This window comes from Dama dama, chromosome 5 (genome assembly GCF_033118175.1).
Source record: "Dama dama isolate Ldn47 chromosome 5, ASM3311817v1, whole genome shotgun sequence".
Classification (NCBI taxonomy): Eukaryota; Metazoa; Chordata; class Mammalia; order Artiodactyla; family Cervidae; genus Dama; species Dama dama.
The window spans coordinates 114597758-114615335 of NC_083685.1; the positions used below are offsets into that span (position 1 = coordinate 114597758).

At 48.9% G+C, this 17578-nt stretch overlaps 1 protein-coding gene across 7 annotated transcripts in view; it reads right to left on the minus strand.

Annotated features, from left to right (window-relative positions):
- The window catches only part of PLEKHM1 (pleckstrin homology and RUN domain containing M1), a 56499-nt gene that overhangs the window by 12378 nt on the left and 26543 nt on the right, over positions 1–17578 (minus strand). For all 7 annotated transcript variants that reach the window (XM_061144274.1, XM_061144275.1, XM_061144278.1 and 4 more), the window contains 3 exons: positions 7212–7473; positions 3168–4088; positions 421–566 (listed from right to left, as the gene is read on the minus strand). In XM_061144274.1, the coding sequence (XP_061000257.1) occupies positions 421–566; positions 3168–4088; positions 7212–7473 (1329 nt within the window). The remainder of the gene's footprint in view (positions 1–420; positions 567–3167; positions 4089–7211; positions 7474–17578) is intronic.

The following is a 17578-nucleotide window of genomic DNA, read 5'->3' on the forward strand; positions in this document are numbered from 1 at the left end:
TCTATCCATCCATCCATTCATATCCATCCACCAAGCCACCCCTCAACCCATGCATGCAACTACCCACCTAACCCATCCACCCATCCTCTATATCTGATCTATTCTATCATTTCTGCCTATCTATCTATGCTGGTGCTCTAAGCAGTTTTATCTGTGCCCATGGAGAGCTACAGTGAACCATCCTGATTCCCACCTGAGGGCCAAGGCAGGCGTGGACAGAGCTCTGCCCAGGTGCTGTAGACCAGCACCAAATTACTTTTTTGGTCAGCTCCCCCACATCATGGGGCCTAAACTAGTGACCCTGGCTTCTCTAGAGCCAAACTCCCCCAAACATATGAACGGCAGCAGCAAAGAGGAGCAACCACTTCCCTGTCGCTCAGCAGCCCTGTATGGCCATGACAGGCTGGGCTCAAGACTTACCAGGCGCTTGGTGAGGTCCCAGTTGTGGATGATCCTGGCCGGGATCACTGAGGCATCGTCTTGATGGCAGATGTCACAGTAATACAGGCCAGAGAAGGCACAGAGCTTGGGTCGTACAAATGAGAAGCCGATCTGCCGGGAGCAGCCTGGGGAGAGGAACAGAGGGAGGGTGAGCAGCGGTGGGGCCAGAGTCAGCTCCTGAGCCACAGAGCAGCTGCCAAGGTGAAGGGCCTGCTAGCTAGGGAAAGCAGCCAGATTAGAAAGGAGAGCGTGAAGATAACAACTGCCATTCATACTCCCACCAAATCATAATCAACTCTGGTAATTAACCTTTATGACAAAACTCTGTTAAGAATTATTGTCACTGTTTCCCAGCTGAAGAAACTGATGCAGAGAGGTTAGGAAACCTGCCCAGTCACACCACAACTGGGTGCACAGATGGAGTCAAGTTTGGGTCAGGTTGGAGCAGAGCCCGCGTTCTCTCATTCCTAACTGCCTCTGTTCGATGTTTCCACTGCTTGTCCACCAATCCCAGCCTCCGCCAGGCTCACCCCTCCACCGGGGCCCAGGAATGGAAGCAGGGAGTCAGGATCTCGGCAAGGAGGACAGGAGCTGGGGACACGGGGCTGGACACAGGGAGCCAGAGGGGAGGCCACCTGGAGATGGTGGACATGGTCTGGTGCCAGCTTGAAGCCAGGGCCTGTTACCTCGGAATGGGGTGCAGGGCCCAGATTCAGCCCCTCTGCTGAAGCCCCCCAAAGCAGGGGGCAGAGGGGATAAAGTAGGGTGTGCCCAGGGCGCCAGAGGCAGGGCTGAAATCCTGAGCACAGGCCCTGCCTCCTACAGGGCCAGGAGGAGTCCCTTCAGCCTCCTGGAGACTAGAAGGGCTGGTTCTTTGGTGTATGCGCTGTCTCATCCTGACCCTCACCGAATTTTTGCAAGGTTCCAATTCAGCTACTATTTGCTACTTTGTGGGGGTTATTACAAAGTTTAAATGAGGTTTTGAAAGTAAACTATGAGATACAAGTCAGATGTCAGAGGCTGGTGGCCGGACCACAGAGCTCTGTGGGCAGAAAGAAGGCCCAGGCTCCCCCAGTTTCAGCCTGGCTGGCTGGGGGCTGGCAGGGGTGGAAGGAATAGTGGTGGCAGGGGTGGGGAGAGCTGCCTGCCAGCATCCACATCCCCAGTGGGGAAGCCCTCCTCCTAGCCCTGGGGGCCTGGCCTCCTCTCTGAACCTGAAGCCCGTGGGTTAAAGGGCAAAGTGTGAGTGTTAGGGGCTGGCAGGTGGGGGAGGGGGGCAAGGGGTGAACAGGGGCTTGAAGACTTTTTTCTGCAAGAAGCGCTGCTCTGCATAGCTTCTCCATCCTCCGGGGGTGGGGGGAAGGGGGACCAACCGCAGACCACTTCCTTCAGATGCCTGAAGCAGGCTTTCCCCTCCAGTCCCACATGCTCCACCCCGACGGGACGGCTCCTAGACCGCGCACAGCTGCGTCTCCCCGTGCAGCAGGGCCACCTCCTCACAGCTTAGCTGGAGGGCCCGGGCTGAAGGAGATGGGTGTCTGGACTGGGAAGAAGACCTAGAAATGGGAGGTGAGCAAGGGAATATCACGCGGCCTTGAAAGCACGGGAGTGGAGAGGCCCTGTGGACGTCTGGCTAAGAGCACAGGTTCTGGGACCACTAAGTCCTCTTCTGGATCCACCATCACTGGCTGTGTGAACCTGAGACAGGTACTTACCAGTCCTGTGACTCAGTTTCCTCAGCTATAAATAGAGACAAATCCCAAGGGGGTTGTTGTGAGGATTAAACGAGACAATCCAGGGAACACATGTAAATCCATGGCTGATTCATGTCAATGCATGGCAAAAACCACTACAATATTGTAAAGTAATTAGCTTCCAACTAATAAAAATAAATGAAAAAAATAAATAAATAAATGAGACAATCCAAAGAAAGCATCTGGCTCAGTGCCTGGCATGGAAGGACTGGATCTGATGATGCTAATGACAGAGCAGAGGTACTGATGTAGAAGAACATGCATAACATATTCCTAACTGGATTAAAGCCAAGCTGCAGAACCATAGATATAGCTGAGCTGTCTAAAGTTGTGGCCACAAGCCACAGGTGCCCATTTAAACACATTATTAAAAAGGATTTCCCAGGTGGCTCAGTGGTAAAGAATCTGCCTGCCAATGTAGGAGACCCAGGAGATGTCGGTTCGACCCCTGGGTCAAGAAGATCCCCTGGAGGAGGAAATGGCAACCCACTCCAGTATTCTTGCCTGGGAAATTCCATGGACAGAGGAGACTGGTAGGTTTCAGTCCATGGGATCGCAAAGAGTCGGACACGACTGAGCATGCACATACATATATTATTAAAACCAAATGAAAATTTAGTTCCTTCCACACTAGGAAGCCACACGAAGTATTCAGTAGTCACACATGGCTTGTAGCTACACTATTGGATGGCACAGATTCTAGAACATTGTCATCGTCACAGAAGGTTCTATTGGCCAGCATGTAGTATGAGCCTATTTTTGTAATTAAATACCTGTGTATACTTGTAAAAGCATGCAAAAATACTTGAAGCCCTGGCTCCAGAAGAATATAATATGATCATGGAACAGCTTAATTTGCTGCAACATTCCCGGGGCAGTACGGGGGCACCTGTGGGGAGCAGGAAGGAGTGCAGAGCCTAGAGCAGGAACCCCAGTGCGGGCAGGCTGGAGGTGGGGACAGAGAGTCAGCACCTGCACAGAAGCAGCCCTGGGAGTCGAGGCCTTTCTCTGTGGGGATGGCCACCAGGTACTGCAGCAGGAAGCCATTCTCCCGCGTGGCGAACTTCAGCACCTCCTGACAGTTTTCATCCAGGCTGCCGCCGAGAGTCACCGCCTCCTCGGCCGTCTCCAGGTAGGACGCCAGGACCTTGCGCAGTACATCCCTCCACAGGGCGGCCTCCTCGGCATTCCCGGCCTGCAGCTTCAGGATGGCCTTGGCCGTGATGATTTTGAAGAAGGCTGGGCCCCCGAGGCTCGTGTCCGGCAGGATGTCTCGGATGGTCTCAACTCCGTGGCTGTCACTTAACATCTTCTCGTTGTTTCTCACGCGGAAGCACTTGAGGGACTCCAAGGACAGGGAGAAGATGTAGGGCATCCACATGCGGTCCGTGTACAGGTAGAGCAGGGACTCTTTGATAGCATCGGGCTCAGGCACCTGGGAGAAGGACCAGTCGAACTGCGGGCCCTGGGGGGTTTCAGCCTCCATGTGCAGATCCGAGGGGGCGGGGTGGCCACCCTGGGGGGCCTCTGGGGGGTCCTCGGGCTGCTCTGGGTACTGGATGGTCACCCACTCCTCCTCCTGCTGGGGCCGGTACTTCTGCAGTGCCTCTCGCACCCGGTCCAGCCAGTCCTCGGCTTCATCCCGGGACGAGGCGCGCAGGGTCAGCTTCTTGCCAGAGAAGAGCAGCTCGAAGCGGCCGTCGCTGTGGGCCGGCCCCACGGACTCGCAGCGCAGCAGCGAGCAGGTCTCCATGCAGGTGCGCTCCTTGCCGCTCAGGTAGAGGCGCAGCTCCAGCGGGGACAGCTCACAGAAGAGTTCCTTCCAGATGCCCATGGCCCCCCGCCGCTCCACCGTGCCCAGCTTCAGGAGACCCCGGAATGGGTTGGACAGCCCTGCGGGCAGAAAGAGGTGCTTTAGATGATAGGCCTGGCCCTTCACCACCCTGGATAATCTCCGGGACCCGAGTCCTGTCGTGGGTGTGGACTCCGTGACCACCCAGAGAACACAGGCCACCACCGGCTGGATGGGAACATATTTTGAGAGCCTCCCTCCCAGCCTCACCCCAGCTGATGATTGAGTTCCTGAATTTCACTGAGAAAATAAAAGCACTTCAACAATCACCTCTGTGTGCGCTTTATTACAATACACTTGCCCCTTCCAGCATCTGCACCCACACTCTGAGCTCCATCGCTGGGGATGAACTGACTGTGCTCCTTTCTGAGGCCCCCCTCCCATCTGTGCAATTGTGCAGGGGTCCCCCCACCACCACCCTTCCTACTCAAGGACAAGGATGTTTCTCCAGCAATCTTCTCTGCCCCTCCCACGTCGCTGTCTTCTCCCTTTCTCCTGGATCATTCCCACCAGCCCACAAACACGCTGTTATTTCTCCCAGCATTAAATATCTCTCCACTCTACTCGCATCTCTAATTACCACCCTGGGTCTCTGTCCCCTTTACAGAAACCCCCCTGGTGAGGTGTGGGAATGTCTCTGGGCCCCCCTCCTTCTGTTCTTTCTTGAACCTCCTCTGAGCAGCCTTCTGTCCCGAGTCCACAGAATTTGCCCTTGGGAAAGCTACCAGGCCTGCCTTGTTGCCAAGTCCTAAGGCTAGTCGTTGGTCCCCAAGTGGCCTGGCCCATCAGCATCACTGCACACAGCAGAGCCCCCCCTTTCCTGGGGTCTTCTCTGTCATCACTGGCCCCCCTCTCCCATCTCCCGGATGCTCCCTCCTCTCACTGGCCTCTTTATGGAGGCCCTGGACTCAGCCCTGGTTCTCTTCTCTACTAATACCCACTTTTCCTAGCTGATCTTCCCTGGTCTTGGGTCTTTATGCCAACAACTCCTCAGTTTTTATCTCCAGCCTGGACCTCGCCCTTGAGCTTTAGATTCCGATCTCCATCTGCTCCGTGTATGTCTAATAGGCTTCTCAAAGTTGACACGTCCAAAAACATGTTCCTGATTCTCCCACTCCAAACCCACTTCTCTCCTGATGTTCTTCATCTAGTAAAATGGCAAACTTCAGCCTCCCAGATGCTTGGGCTAAAAAGTTTGGAGCTATCCTTGATTTTTTTTTTCCTTTCACACCCCACATCTAATCTATCAGCAAATCCTCTTGGTATATCCAGAGCCTCCCTCCACTTCTCACCGCCTCCACCACTACCTCAGGGGCTTGGTCCACCATCATTCTTGGTCGGGCTTATGGCTGTGGCCTCCTGACTGGTCCATGTCCCCCTGAAGCACCTCAAGAAATGAGCCAGGATGACTCCCCCGGAGAGTCCCCCAAATCAGATCACATCTCTCTCAGAGCAAAAGCCAATGTCCTCACTGTGGCCCACGAGGCACCCCATCACTCTGACATCATCTCTAGCCACCCTCTTCCCATCGCCTCTGTTCCAGCTACTATGGTCTCTGCTGCTTACTGGACACATCAAGCATGTTCCTGTCGCAGGGCCTTTGCACACATTCTCCCTGCTTGAAATACAACGATCGCCTCGTGCCTCTCCCCACCTTTCAAGTCTCCTCAAATGTCACCTAATTTGTGAGGGCTTCCTTGGCCAGCCTTTATTTATTTATTTACTTTCTGGCTGTGCTATGCAGCTTGCAGGATCTTCATTCCCTGAACAGGGATGGAACATGGGCCCCAGCAGTGGAAGTGTGGAGTCCTAACCGTTGGACCATGAGGGAAGTCCCTGGCCATCCTTCATGAAATAGTACCCTGCCCACCTCCCCAGTTTACTATTCCCCACAGGAATGATCACCTGCCCCCACTATATGTTTACTTGTTCATCTGCTTATTTCTTGTCTCTCACACTAGAACACAACTCCCATGAAGATAAGGACCGGGCTTCATTTCCTGTTGTGTCCCCAGCACCTAGAAGAGTACCTGGCACATCGCAGGTGCCCAATAAGTATCTGTTGAGTAGGGAGTATGTGTACCACACAGAGCCCAAGGCTCCTTGATCCCTGGGGGCTAGCCACGTTCCTGAACAAGGGGGTCCAAAGGACACACAATTCTCTATCCCAGCTTGGACTAGCCTTAGAGATTTCAAACCATTGTGTAGGGTCTTCCTATCCTTCCATACCTGATGATGCAGGCATAAAGCACACCTTCTCTGGTATGGTTGTAACCATCACATGGGCTGAAAGAAAAACCTAGGAGGAGGTGGCATGGAAACCACAGCTGTGCCCAGACTCCCCGAGCCAGGGCCCCAGAAACCCAGCCAGCATTCTCTGCTGGGTCACTGCAAACAGAGAACGAGGAGAGAAACAGACGGACTCTAGGACACACTTGCACATTTGTCTGTTTCTGAGGGTTACAGAAAAATTAGGTTATGGTTAGTTAATGCTTTATGGAATTTCACAGGGTGTGGAGGCCAAGCTGGCCTCCTTGTGAACTGCACACAGAGGACACCCAACAAACTGTAGATTTGATAAACCCCACCGGAGCTGCTAAATAAACCGTCTGAGAGAAAGGCCTTAGGGAGGAGCAGTGGAAACATCTGAGCCTTCAAGAGGCGGGGCTTTCGTTCTGGGCTCCAGAGTCCAGAGGCCTGTATAGTCATAAGATTATCTTACGTATCTTACATATAATCTTATATATAATCATTAAGATTTATAGAAGAGTTTCAGGGAAGTTATTTTCCATTTCTGTGTATGAAACAGTATTCGTGTACTCTGTAGGCAGTTTTGAGCATTACTTTCTTAAGACTTGAAGAGTGGATGTATGTATCTGTGTGGCTGATTCACTTTGCGGTACATCTGAAACTAATACAACATAGTAAATCAACTATATTCCACTAAAATTTTTTAAAAAGATTTTATGAGAAAATACACTGCTCTTCCCAAAATGCCTTCCTGAATTACTCTGCAAGGGTGCTCCTTATTACATTTTGGGATGAGGTTTTTTATGGGAGAAGATACTGCCCAAACGGTAACGCAAAACAGGACTTGCCACCTGCGCTCCGCAAGGCACTGCTCATGCGCAGTGCGGCACCCAGAAGCCCGCAGAGCTGCCTACCCATCTGCCGGCGATGCACCACCCTGAAGTTCCTGTGTTCCGGCGGCGCCGGGGCAGCCCTGCTTCTCCCGCTTCCTGGGGAAGGCGCGCAAGCTTTGTCTAAGGCCTCCATGGAGCAGCTTCGTCTTGGTTCTTGCACCAGGAGGCCAGGCCCTGACTCAGGAATCCCCCTGGGAGAAGCTGTGGCGGCATCAGGACTGTCTGTGGGCTGTTCCCGGGGAGGCCGGTAGAAGTCATCTTCTGAGATCCAGCTCTTGCTTTTCTATTAGGAAAGAAGGAAAGGCAGGTTTGTTTGTTTTTAAAAACACCTTTATTGAGACACGATTCACATCATAAAATTAAACCATTTAAAGTGTATAATTCAGGGACTCCCGTGGCAGTCCAGTGGTTACGACTCCCACCCTTCCACTACAGGGGGAGTGGATTCCATCCCTGATTGGGGAACTAAGATCTAGTATGATGTGACCAAAAAAAAACAAAAAAAAAGTGTGTGATTCGGTAGCTTTAGCATATTCATGGAGTTGTGCAACCATCACCACAATCTATGTTTAGAACATTTTCATTGTTCCATAAGGAAACCCCATCAGCAGCCACTCCCCGTTTCCCCTCAACCACTCCAGTTCTAGGCAATCAATAATCTACTTTCTCTTTCCATGTGTGAGGGCTCAGTTGTGTCCAACTCTTTGTGACCCCATGGACTGTAGCCTGCCAGGCTCCTCTGTCCATGGGATTCTCCAGGCAAGAATACTGGAGTGACTTGCCATTTCCTCCTCCAGGGGATCTTCCTAAGCCAGGGATCAAACTCACCTTTCTTGTGTCTCTGCATTGCAGACAGATTCTTTACCCCTGTGCCACCTGGGAAACCCCCTCTGTTTCCTTAGGTTTGCCCATTTTGAATATGTATAAATGAAATTTTACAACATGTGGTCTTTTGAAACTGGTTTCTTTCCCTTAGCATGATGTTTTCAAGGTTTATCCATGTCGTGGCATGTATCATTACTTCATTCCTTTTTATTACCAAGTAATATTCCAATTATGGATTTATCATGTTTTATATATCCACTTCTCAGAAGATGGACATATGAGTAGTTTTCTACTTTTTGGCAATTATGACTAATGCTGCAGAGAACTTTGATGTACAAGTTTTTCTGTGGACCCATGTTTTCTATTCTCTTGGTACACACCTAGGAGTGGAATTGATGGATAATATGATAACAAAAAAAATCTTAATGACCCAGATAACCACGACGGTGTGATCACACACCTAGAGCCAGACATCCTGGAATGCAAAGTCAAGTGGGCCTTAGGAAGCATCACTACAAACAAAGCTAGTGGAAGTGATAGAATTCCAGCTGAGTTATTTCAAATCATACAAGATGATGCTGTGAAAGTGCTGCACTCAATATGCCAGCAAATTTGGAAAACTCAGCAGTGGCCACAGGACTGGAAAAGGTCAGTTTTCATTCCAATCTCAAAGAAAGGCAATGCCAAAGAATGCTCAAAGTACTACACTCATTGTACTCATCTCACACACTAGCAAAGTAATGCTCAAAATTCTCCAAGCCAGGCTCCAACAGTACCTGAACTGAGAACTTGTGTTCAAGCTGGATTTAGAAAAGGCAGAAGAACCAGATATCAAATTGCCAACATTTGTTGGATCATAGAAAAAGCAAAAGAATTCCAGAAAAACATCTACTTCTGCTTCATTGACTATGCTAAAGCCTTTGACTGTGAGGATCACAACAAACTGTGAAAAGTTCTTCAAGAGACAGGAATACCAGATCATCTTACCTGCCTCCTGAGAAACCTGTATGTAGGTCAAGAAGCAACAGAGAACCGGACATGGAACAACAGACTGATTCCAAATCGGGAAAGGATTACGTCAAGGCTACATATTGTCACCCTGCTTATTTAACTTATATGCAGAGTACATCATGAGAAACACTGGGCTGGATGAAGCACAAACTGGAATCAAGACTGCCGGGAGAAATATCAATAACCTCAGATATGCAGATGATACCATCCTTATGGCAGAAAGTTAAGAGGAATTAAAGAGCCTCTTTATGAAAGTGAAAGAGAGTGAAAAAGCTGACTTAAAACTCAACATTCAAAAAACGAAGATCATGGCATCTGGTCCCATCACTTTCTGGCAAATAGATGGGGAAACAATGGAAACAGTGACAGACTTTATTTTCTTGGGCTCCAAAATCACTGCAGATAATGACTGCAGCCATGAAATAAAAAGACGCTTGCTCCTTGAAAGAAAAGCTATGACCAACCTAGACAGCATATTAAAAAACAGAGACATTACTTTGCCAGCAAAGGTCCATATAGTCAAAGCTATGGTTTTTCCAGTAGCCATGTATGGATGTGAGAGTTGGACCATAAAGAAAGCAAGAAAGCTGAGTGCCGAAGAATTAATGCTTTTGAAATGTGGTGTTGGAGGAGACTCTTGAGAGTCCCTTGGACTGCAAGGAGATCCAACCAGTCAATCCTAAAGGAAATCAATCCTGAATATTCACTGGAAGGATTGATGCTGAAGCTGAAGCTCCAATACTTTGGCCACCTGATGCGAAGAACTGACTCATTAGAAAAGACCCTGATGTTAGGAAAGATTGAAGGTGGGAGGAGAAGGGGACGACAGAGGATGGGATGGTTGGATGGCATCACAGACTCAATGGACATGAGTTTGAGCAAGCTCTGGGAGTTGGTGATAGACAGGGAAGTCTGGCATGCTGCAGTCCGTGAGGTCACAGAGTTGGACACAACTAAGCAACTGAACTCAACTGATGATAACTACGTCTAACATTTGAGGACTTTCCAAACTGTTTTCCTAAGTGGCTGTACCATTTTACCTTCCCACCAGCAATGTATGAGGGTTCCAATTTTTCCACATCTTCTCCATCATTATTATCTGTACTTTTGATTATAGTCAGATGAATGTATGGCTAGAATATGAAGTGTAAGCTTACAGTTTTGATTTGCATTTCTCTGATGTCTAAAAACACTGGGCATGTTTTCATATACTTATTGGCCATTTGTATATTTTCTTTGGAGAAAGGTCTATTCAAATCCTTTGCCAATTTTCAAATTGGTTTATTTGTTCTTTTGTCATGTTATGGGTTGAATTGTGTGTGTCCCCCCCACAACCCTGCAAATGATATGCTGGAATTCTATCCCCAAGTACCTTAGAATGTGACCTTATTTGAAAGCAGAGTTGTTGCAAATGTGTTAAGATGAGGTCATACTGGGGTGTGGTGGGCCCTTCATCCAATGTGACTGATCTACTTATAAGAGGAGAAAAGAGAACACTCAGAGAACACCAAGCGAAGCCAGAGAGACAGAGGGAGAACCCCGTGTGATAAGAGGCAGGGCCTGCAGTGATGCGTCTACGAGCCAGGGAATGCCCAAGGCTGCTGGTGACACTCCAAGATGAGAGAAAGGCATGGAACAGATTTTTCCTCAGAATCTCCAGAAGGAACCAACCCTGCCAGCATCTGGACTGTGAACTTCTGGCCTCCAGAACCATCAGATACACCAGTTCCCCCTTATCTATGGTTTTAGTTACCCACAGCCAACTATATTTTCCACAAAAACATTAAGTGGAAAATTCCAGAAATAAACAATTCACAAGTTTTGCACTGTGACCATTCTGGGTAGTGTGATGCAATCTCTCATCGTCCTTCTCCATCCTGCCTGGGACGTGAATCACGCCTTTGTCCCGCCATTAGTCACTTTGTTAGTAGCCCTCTTGGTTACCAGATCGCCTGTTGTGGTATCGCGATGTGTTCATGGAACCCTGATTTACTTAATAACGGCCCCAAAACATAAGACAAGTGATGCTGGCAATTCGGATCTGCCAGAGAAGTCATAAAGTGCTTTCTTTAACACGGTAAAAGTTCTCGACTAAATAAGGAAAGAAAGAAATGGTATTCAAAGTTTGTTAAGATCTACGGTAAGAAAGAGTCTTCTATCTGTGAGATTATGAAGAAGGAAAAACAAATTTGTGCCAGCTTTGTTGCTGCACCTCAAACTACAGAAGTTATACCCACAGCACGTGAATAAGTGCTTAAAGTTAAGATGGAAAAGGCATTACATTGGTACAGTAAGATATTGGAGGGGCTGAGAGATCACATTCACATAACTTTTGATTTTTTTGGTCACCAGGCATGTGGGACCTTAGCCTTCCAACCAGGGATTGAACCTGCACCCCCTGCGTTGGAAGGTGAAATCCTAAGCACTGGACCACTAGGGACGTCCCTTACTGTGCCTAATTTATAAATTAAACTTTATCACTGGTATGTATGTATGGGAAAAAGTATAGTACATATAGGGTTTGGTACTATCCACAGCTTCAGGCATCCACTGGGGATCTTAGAACATATCTCTGTGGACTTCCCCGGTGGCTCAGACAGTAAAGCGTCTGCCTACAATGCAGGAGACCCAGGTTCAATCCCTGGGTCGGGAAGATCTCCTGGCGAAGGAAGTGGCAACCCACTCCAGTATTCTTGCCTGGAAAATCCCATGGACGGAGGAACCCGGTAGGCTACAGTCCATGGGGTCTCAAAGAGTCAGACATGACTGAGTGACTTCACGCACTATAATACATTTCTGTGGTTGCAAGCCATCCAGTCTATAGTCCTTTGTTACAGAAGCTGCTGCTGCTGCTAAGTCACTTCAGTCGTATCAGACTCTGTGCGACCCCACAGACAGCAGCCCACCAGGCTCCCCCATCCCTGGGATTCTCCAGGCAAGAACACTGGAGTGGGTTGCCATTTCCTTCTCCAGTGCATGAAAGTGAAAAGTGAAAGTGAAGTCGCTCAGTCGTGTCCGACTCTTAGTGACCCCATGGACTGCAACCTCCCAGGCTCCTCTGTCCATGGGATTTTCCAGGCAAGAGTACTGGAGTGGGGTGCCATTGCCTTCTCCGGTTACAGAAGCCCTAGGAAGCAAATACAAGTTGCAAGGTTTCTTTATAAGTTCGGGATACTAGGCCCATATCAGATACATGATCTGCAAATCATTTCTCCAGTTCTGTGCGTTACCTTTTAACTTTTTTGATAGTGCCCTTTAAGGCTTCCTTGGTGACTCAGAGATTAAAGCATCTGCCTGCAATGCGGGAGACCTGGGTTCGATCCCTGGGTCGGGAAGATACCCTGGAGAAGAGAATGGCAATCCACTCCAGTATTCTTGCCTGGAGAATCCCACGGACGGAGGAGCCTGGTAGGCTATAGTCCACTGGGTTGAAAAGAGTCGGACACGACTGAGTGACTTCACTTTCACTTTGCACTTTCTTTCTTTAAGGCAGAAAATTTTAAAATTTTGATGAAGTACAATTTATCTGTTTTTTCTTTTGTCTCTATGCTTTTGGTATCACACTTAAGAACCCACTGCCTGGGCCTTCCCTGATGGTCCAGTGGTTAAGAATCCACCTTCCAATGCAGGTGACGCAGGTTCAATCCTTGGTCAGGGGACTAAGACCCTATGTGCCATGGGGCAACTAAGGCAGCATGCCACAACTAGAGAGCCCCCGTGCTGCAATGAACAGCCTGCGTGCAGCAATGAAATGCAGCATGGGATTCCACGTGCTGTGGCTAGGACTCAGTGCAGCCAAATAAATATATACATAAACATTGAAAAAAAGAAGAAAAGAAATCATTGCCTAAGCCAAGGTTACAAAGATTTACTCCTATGTTTTCTGCAAAGAGGTTTACAGTTTTAGCTTTTATGCCTAGATCTATGATCGATTTTGAGTTACTATTTGTATATGGTGTAAGAAAAGGATCCACCTTTATGCACATGGATATCCGGTTGTCCCAGCACCATTTGTTAAAGGGATGTTGAATTTTTCAGCGCTGCTTGTAGGGTTTGAGATGGAGGAGGCATGGGCAGGCAAGACCCAGAGATATCACTAGCTCCTCTGCCTCTGCTTCCCATTTCTGAGCAGGTCCCCAAGGCTCCAGGCAGCCAGGCCATGCCCCTTCCCTTCTGCTGCTATCTCCCTGAATCTGATGTCGCTCCCTGGGCTGAGGGAAGTGCAGTGGGGGTCAGGAGGCTTGTGGGAATGAATTCTGGCTCTTTTTCTTCACTATTTCAAGTGCTCCCTGTCTTTTTGTGCCTAAGCATCATGGGAGAGCAGAGGCAAGGAAGCTGGCTGGGTGCCCTCGGTGGCTGCCTACAGAGAGGAAATGAGTCACCCAAGGGCTGCGACCAGCCCAGCTGTCACGTTAAGTGCCAGAAACCTCACCCTGATGTTGCTATTTCCAAACCCTAAATTAAGACTGCCCTCCCCACTCCCACAGACAGGGAAGGGGAGCAGGGCCGGAGCTGCCCAGGACGTCAGAAGGATTGGTTTGAACTGCTTAATCCATTCAGAGGCTCTCAAGTTCCTTAAGCCAAGAGTGGTTAGTTCGGAGTCAGGAGCTTGGTGGCAGGGAGGCTCACAGAGCTTGGCTTCCAAAGCTTCTTCCAAAACCCTCAGAACCAGCAGGTGCTTCCTTCTGCCAGTGACAGGACAATGTGTCAATCAGGGTGACTGCCAGGGACCACTCACAACTCAGGATTCTGAACAAAGCCTGTCTAAGTCATCAAGACCCAGGGGAACTCCCCAAGGAAAATGGGCTGCAGGAGCAGTCCCACGGCCCTCCAGGGAAATTCCTGGAGCCTGGTGCACACAACCTGGGAAACCCTTATGGGAGAGACCACTCTTCCTTAAGACTCAGCTCAGAGGTCATTCATCACCTCCTCCTGGAAAGCTGTCCTTACTCATCCTCAGCCTACACCCCCTCCAACCCACCCCCAGGTAGGTTTGAGATCCCTTCTGGGCTCCTATGGCATTTTACGCTTACCTCCATCCTAGTACCTACAAAGCTGTTTGGAATGGCCATTCTTTGTGCCTGGCACAGAGTTATAAAAGATGAGGGGGGTACTTCCCTAGTGGTCCAGTGGCTAAGATTGTGCACCCCCTAAGCAGGGGACCTGGGTTCGATCCTCGGTCAGGGAACTAGATTCCACATGCCACAACTAAAGATCCTACATGCTGAAACTAAGACCCAATGGAGCAACTAAGACCCAACACAGTAAAAAAAAAAAAAAAAGAAAAGAAAAATATATATGTATATATATATATTTAAAAAGTATATATACATATATATATATGTATATATATATATGTATATATATATTTTTTTAAAAAGATAGGGTGGGAATTCCGGGGTAGTCCAGTGGTTGGGACTTGGTGCTTTTCACTGCTGAGGGCCCAGGGTTCAGTCCCTGGTTGAGGAATTAAGATCCCACAAGTCACAGGCATAGCATGGTCCCCCCAAAACCCCCAAAAGATGAGGGAATAAATCTTGACTATCCAAATGTTTTCAATGTAAAATAATAAAGGTGGGGTGAGGAAACAAGGAAGGAGACAGATGTGGATTTTGTGATGCTGTATGCTGCTGTACCATATAATTGCCCTTATTTCACACGCTGCCAACATTTATTGGATCGAGAAACATCTACTTCTGCTTTACTGACTATGCTAAACCTTTTGAATGTGTGGATCACAGCAAACTGTGGAAAATTCTTAAAGAGATTGGAGTATGAGACCACCTTACCTGCCTCCCAAGAAACTTGTACGCAGGTCAAGAAGCAACAGTTAGAACTGGATATACAACTGACTGGCTCAAAATTGGGAAAGGAGTGAGTCAAGGCTGTATATTGTCAACCTGCTTATTTAACTTATAGCAGAGTACATCATGCGAAATACTGGACTGGATGAATCACAAATTGGAATCAAGATTGCTAGGAGAAATATCAACAACCTTAGATATGCAGACAATACCACTCTAGTGGAAGAAAGTGAAGAGGAACTAAAGAGCCTCTTGAAGAGGGTGAAAGAGGAGAGTAAAACAGCTGGCTTAAAATTCAACATTGAAAAAACTAAGATCGTGGCACCGGGTCCCATCACTTCACGGCAAATAGAAGGGGGAAAAGTGGAAGCAGTGACAGATTTTATTTTCTTGGGCTCCAAAATCACTTTGGACAGTGACTGCAGCCATGAAATTAAAAGACATTTGCTCCTTGGCAGGAAAGCTATGACAAACTTAGACAGCATATTAAAAAACACAGAAAAAAAACACAGACATCACTTTGCCGACAAAGGTCTGTATAGTTAAAGCTACTGTTTTTCCAGTAGTTATGTATGAATGTGAGAGCTGGACCATAAAGAAGGCTGAGTGCCAAAGAACTGATACTTTCAAATAGTGGTGCTGGAGAAGATTCTTGAGAGTCCCTTGGATTGCAAGGAAGTCAAACCAGTCAATCCTAAAGGAATTCAGCCCTGAACATTCATTGGAAGGGCTACTGCTGAAACTGAAGCTCCAGTATTTTGACCACCTGATGCGAAAAGCTAACTCATTGGGAAAGATCCTGAGGCTGGGCAAGAGTAAAGGCAAAAGGAGAAGGGGGCAGCAGAGGATGAGGTGGTTAGATAGCATCACCGACACAATGGAATTGAATCTGAGCAAATTCCCAGAGATGGTGGAGGACAGAGGAGCCCGGCATGCTGCAGTCCATGACTTACCAACTGAACAACAACATGCTCACTGGTGAGGGCCTCTCTCTCCATGGAGAAGAGGGAGACTGCTGAGAAGTGTCCACACATGGCCCAGTGACCACAGGCTGTCCACCAGGAAATAAGACTCTGGGGAAAACATTTTGTTCTCTTAAGTAATAGAGAAAAACAGTGGGAACACTGGATCCTTGGAGCTTCTGCACATGGGCCTGGACTGAGCTCTATAACTGTGCCCCACTCCAGGATCCTGAGTTATTATAGGGAGTGGGGAAGCACACCACTGTCCCCCCTCCCCCCACCACTTTCCTGCCTCCTGCTCACTCAGGGCCCCCATCTGGCCCGTTCCCTGTGGGGGGAAATCACCACTGACCCAGGATCTAAGCCACAGCAGCACCTGCCACCAGCACCCAAGATGGAAGAATGCCACGTGGAGTTACTACAGGTACCAGGATGCCACGCACAACAGCTGAATCCCTGAGAGGGGTCTGGCAGAGGAGTGAGATGTCAGGTCTCTAGACCACTTTCAAAACATCCCTTTTATTCAGTCTGTCCTCATCATGTCAGGTGAAAGGACTGCCTGTAGCCTGACTTGGCGGAGGGGACCACATTCCAGAGGTCAGTGGTCCCTGAAGGGAGTGATTAGAGCCAAGTCTTAGAAGTCAGACTGTCCTCTGGGAGTCAAACTGAGAAACCAACTCACAACCTTCCAGATGCCACGTACGCAGAGTCACTCCAGTCCTTCCCAGCGCTTAACACAGGTGTAAGTATGATGCAGAAGGCCTTTGTCTAACCCAGTGTCTGTCTCCAGAGAGCAGGGCCTCTGTCCTGCTCCATCACTCTACCAAGCGTAGTGCTGGGCCCATAGCTGGGGCTCTGAATAAAACTAAGTTTTAAAGAAAGGCTGAATGGCTCTGGGATAAGCAGCAATGACTAAGTGTGAGCAGCATAGAAAGAGTCGAATCCCCGGGGCAGCACAGGGGCTGTCTCCTGAGCGAGGGGGATGGATGGGCACACAGCTGCCCCTGGGGACAGGCCCTGGGAGGGACCAGCACCTTACACTGGGCTCGGCGTCTGGTGCTCTGATGCCCTGTTCCCCAAGCAACCCTCCAGCAACCAGACTCCCCTGAGGCTGGCCAGGAGGCAGCGGGTGACCTGGTTGGACTGACCTGCCTGCCCCATGCACCCAATGGAGCATTCCTCCATGTAAACTTACAAGCTGGCATCTTGAGAGTCTTTGGAGAACTTAAGAACTATTCACTGATACCTACTCTCTCTCAGGTACAGCGCTCAGAGCTAAGGGACCAGGCATGGTTTTTTGTATCATGCAGATAATATTCTAGACAGAAATAAGGCAATAAACAAGTAGACAAAGATGTAACAGAATCTAAGCAAGTGAGGAGTGTCATAAAGTGAAGCAGGTGAGAGGGAAAGAGAGTCACTGGCGAGGGTGTTTTTGAAACAGGGTGGTCAGGGAAGGTTGAAAGGACACAGGAAAAGCAGTGAGATGGGAAACAGTTCAAGCAGAGGGAACAGCAAATGTAAAAGCTGGGGGGACTTCCCTGGTGGGCCACTGGTTAAGAATCCACCTGCCAATGCATGGGACACAGGTTCGATCTCTGGTCCAGGAACTAAGATCCCACATGCCACAGGGCAACTAAGCCTGCAAACCACAACTACTGAAGCCTAACAGCCTAGGGCCTGTGCTCCACAAGCGAAGCCACCACCATGAGAAGCCCGCGCACTGCAACAAAGAGCAGCTCCTGCTCACTGCAACTTGAGAAAGTCTGTACAGCAACGAAGACCT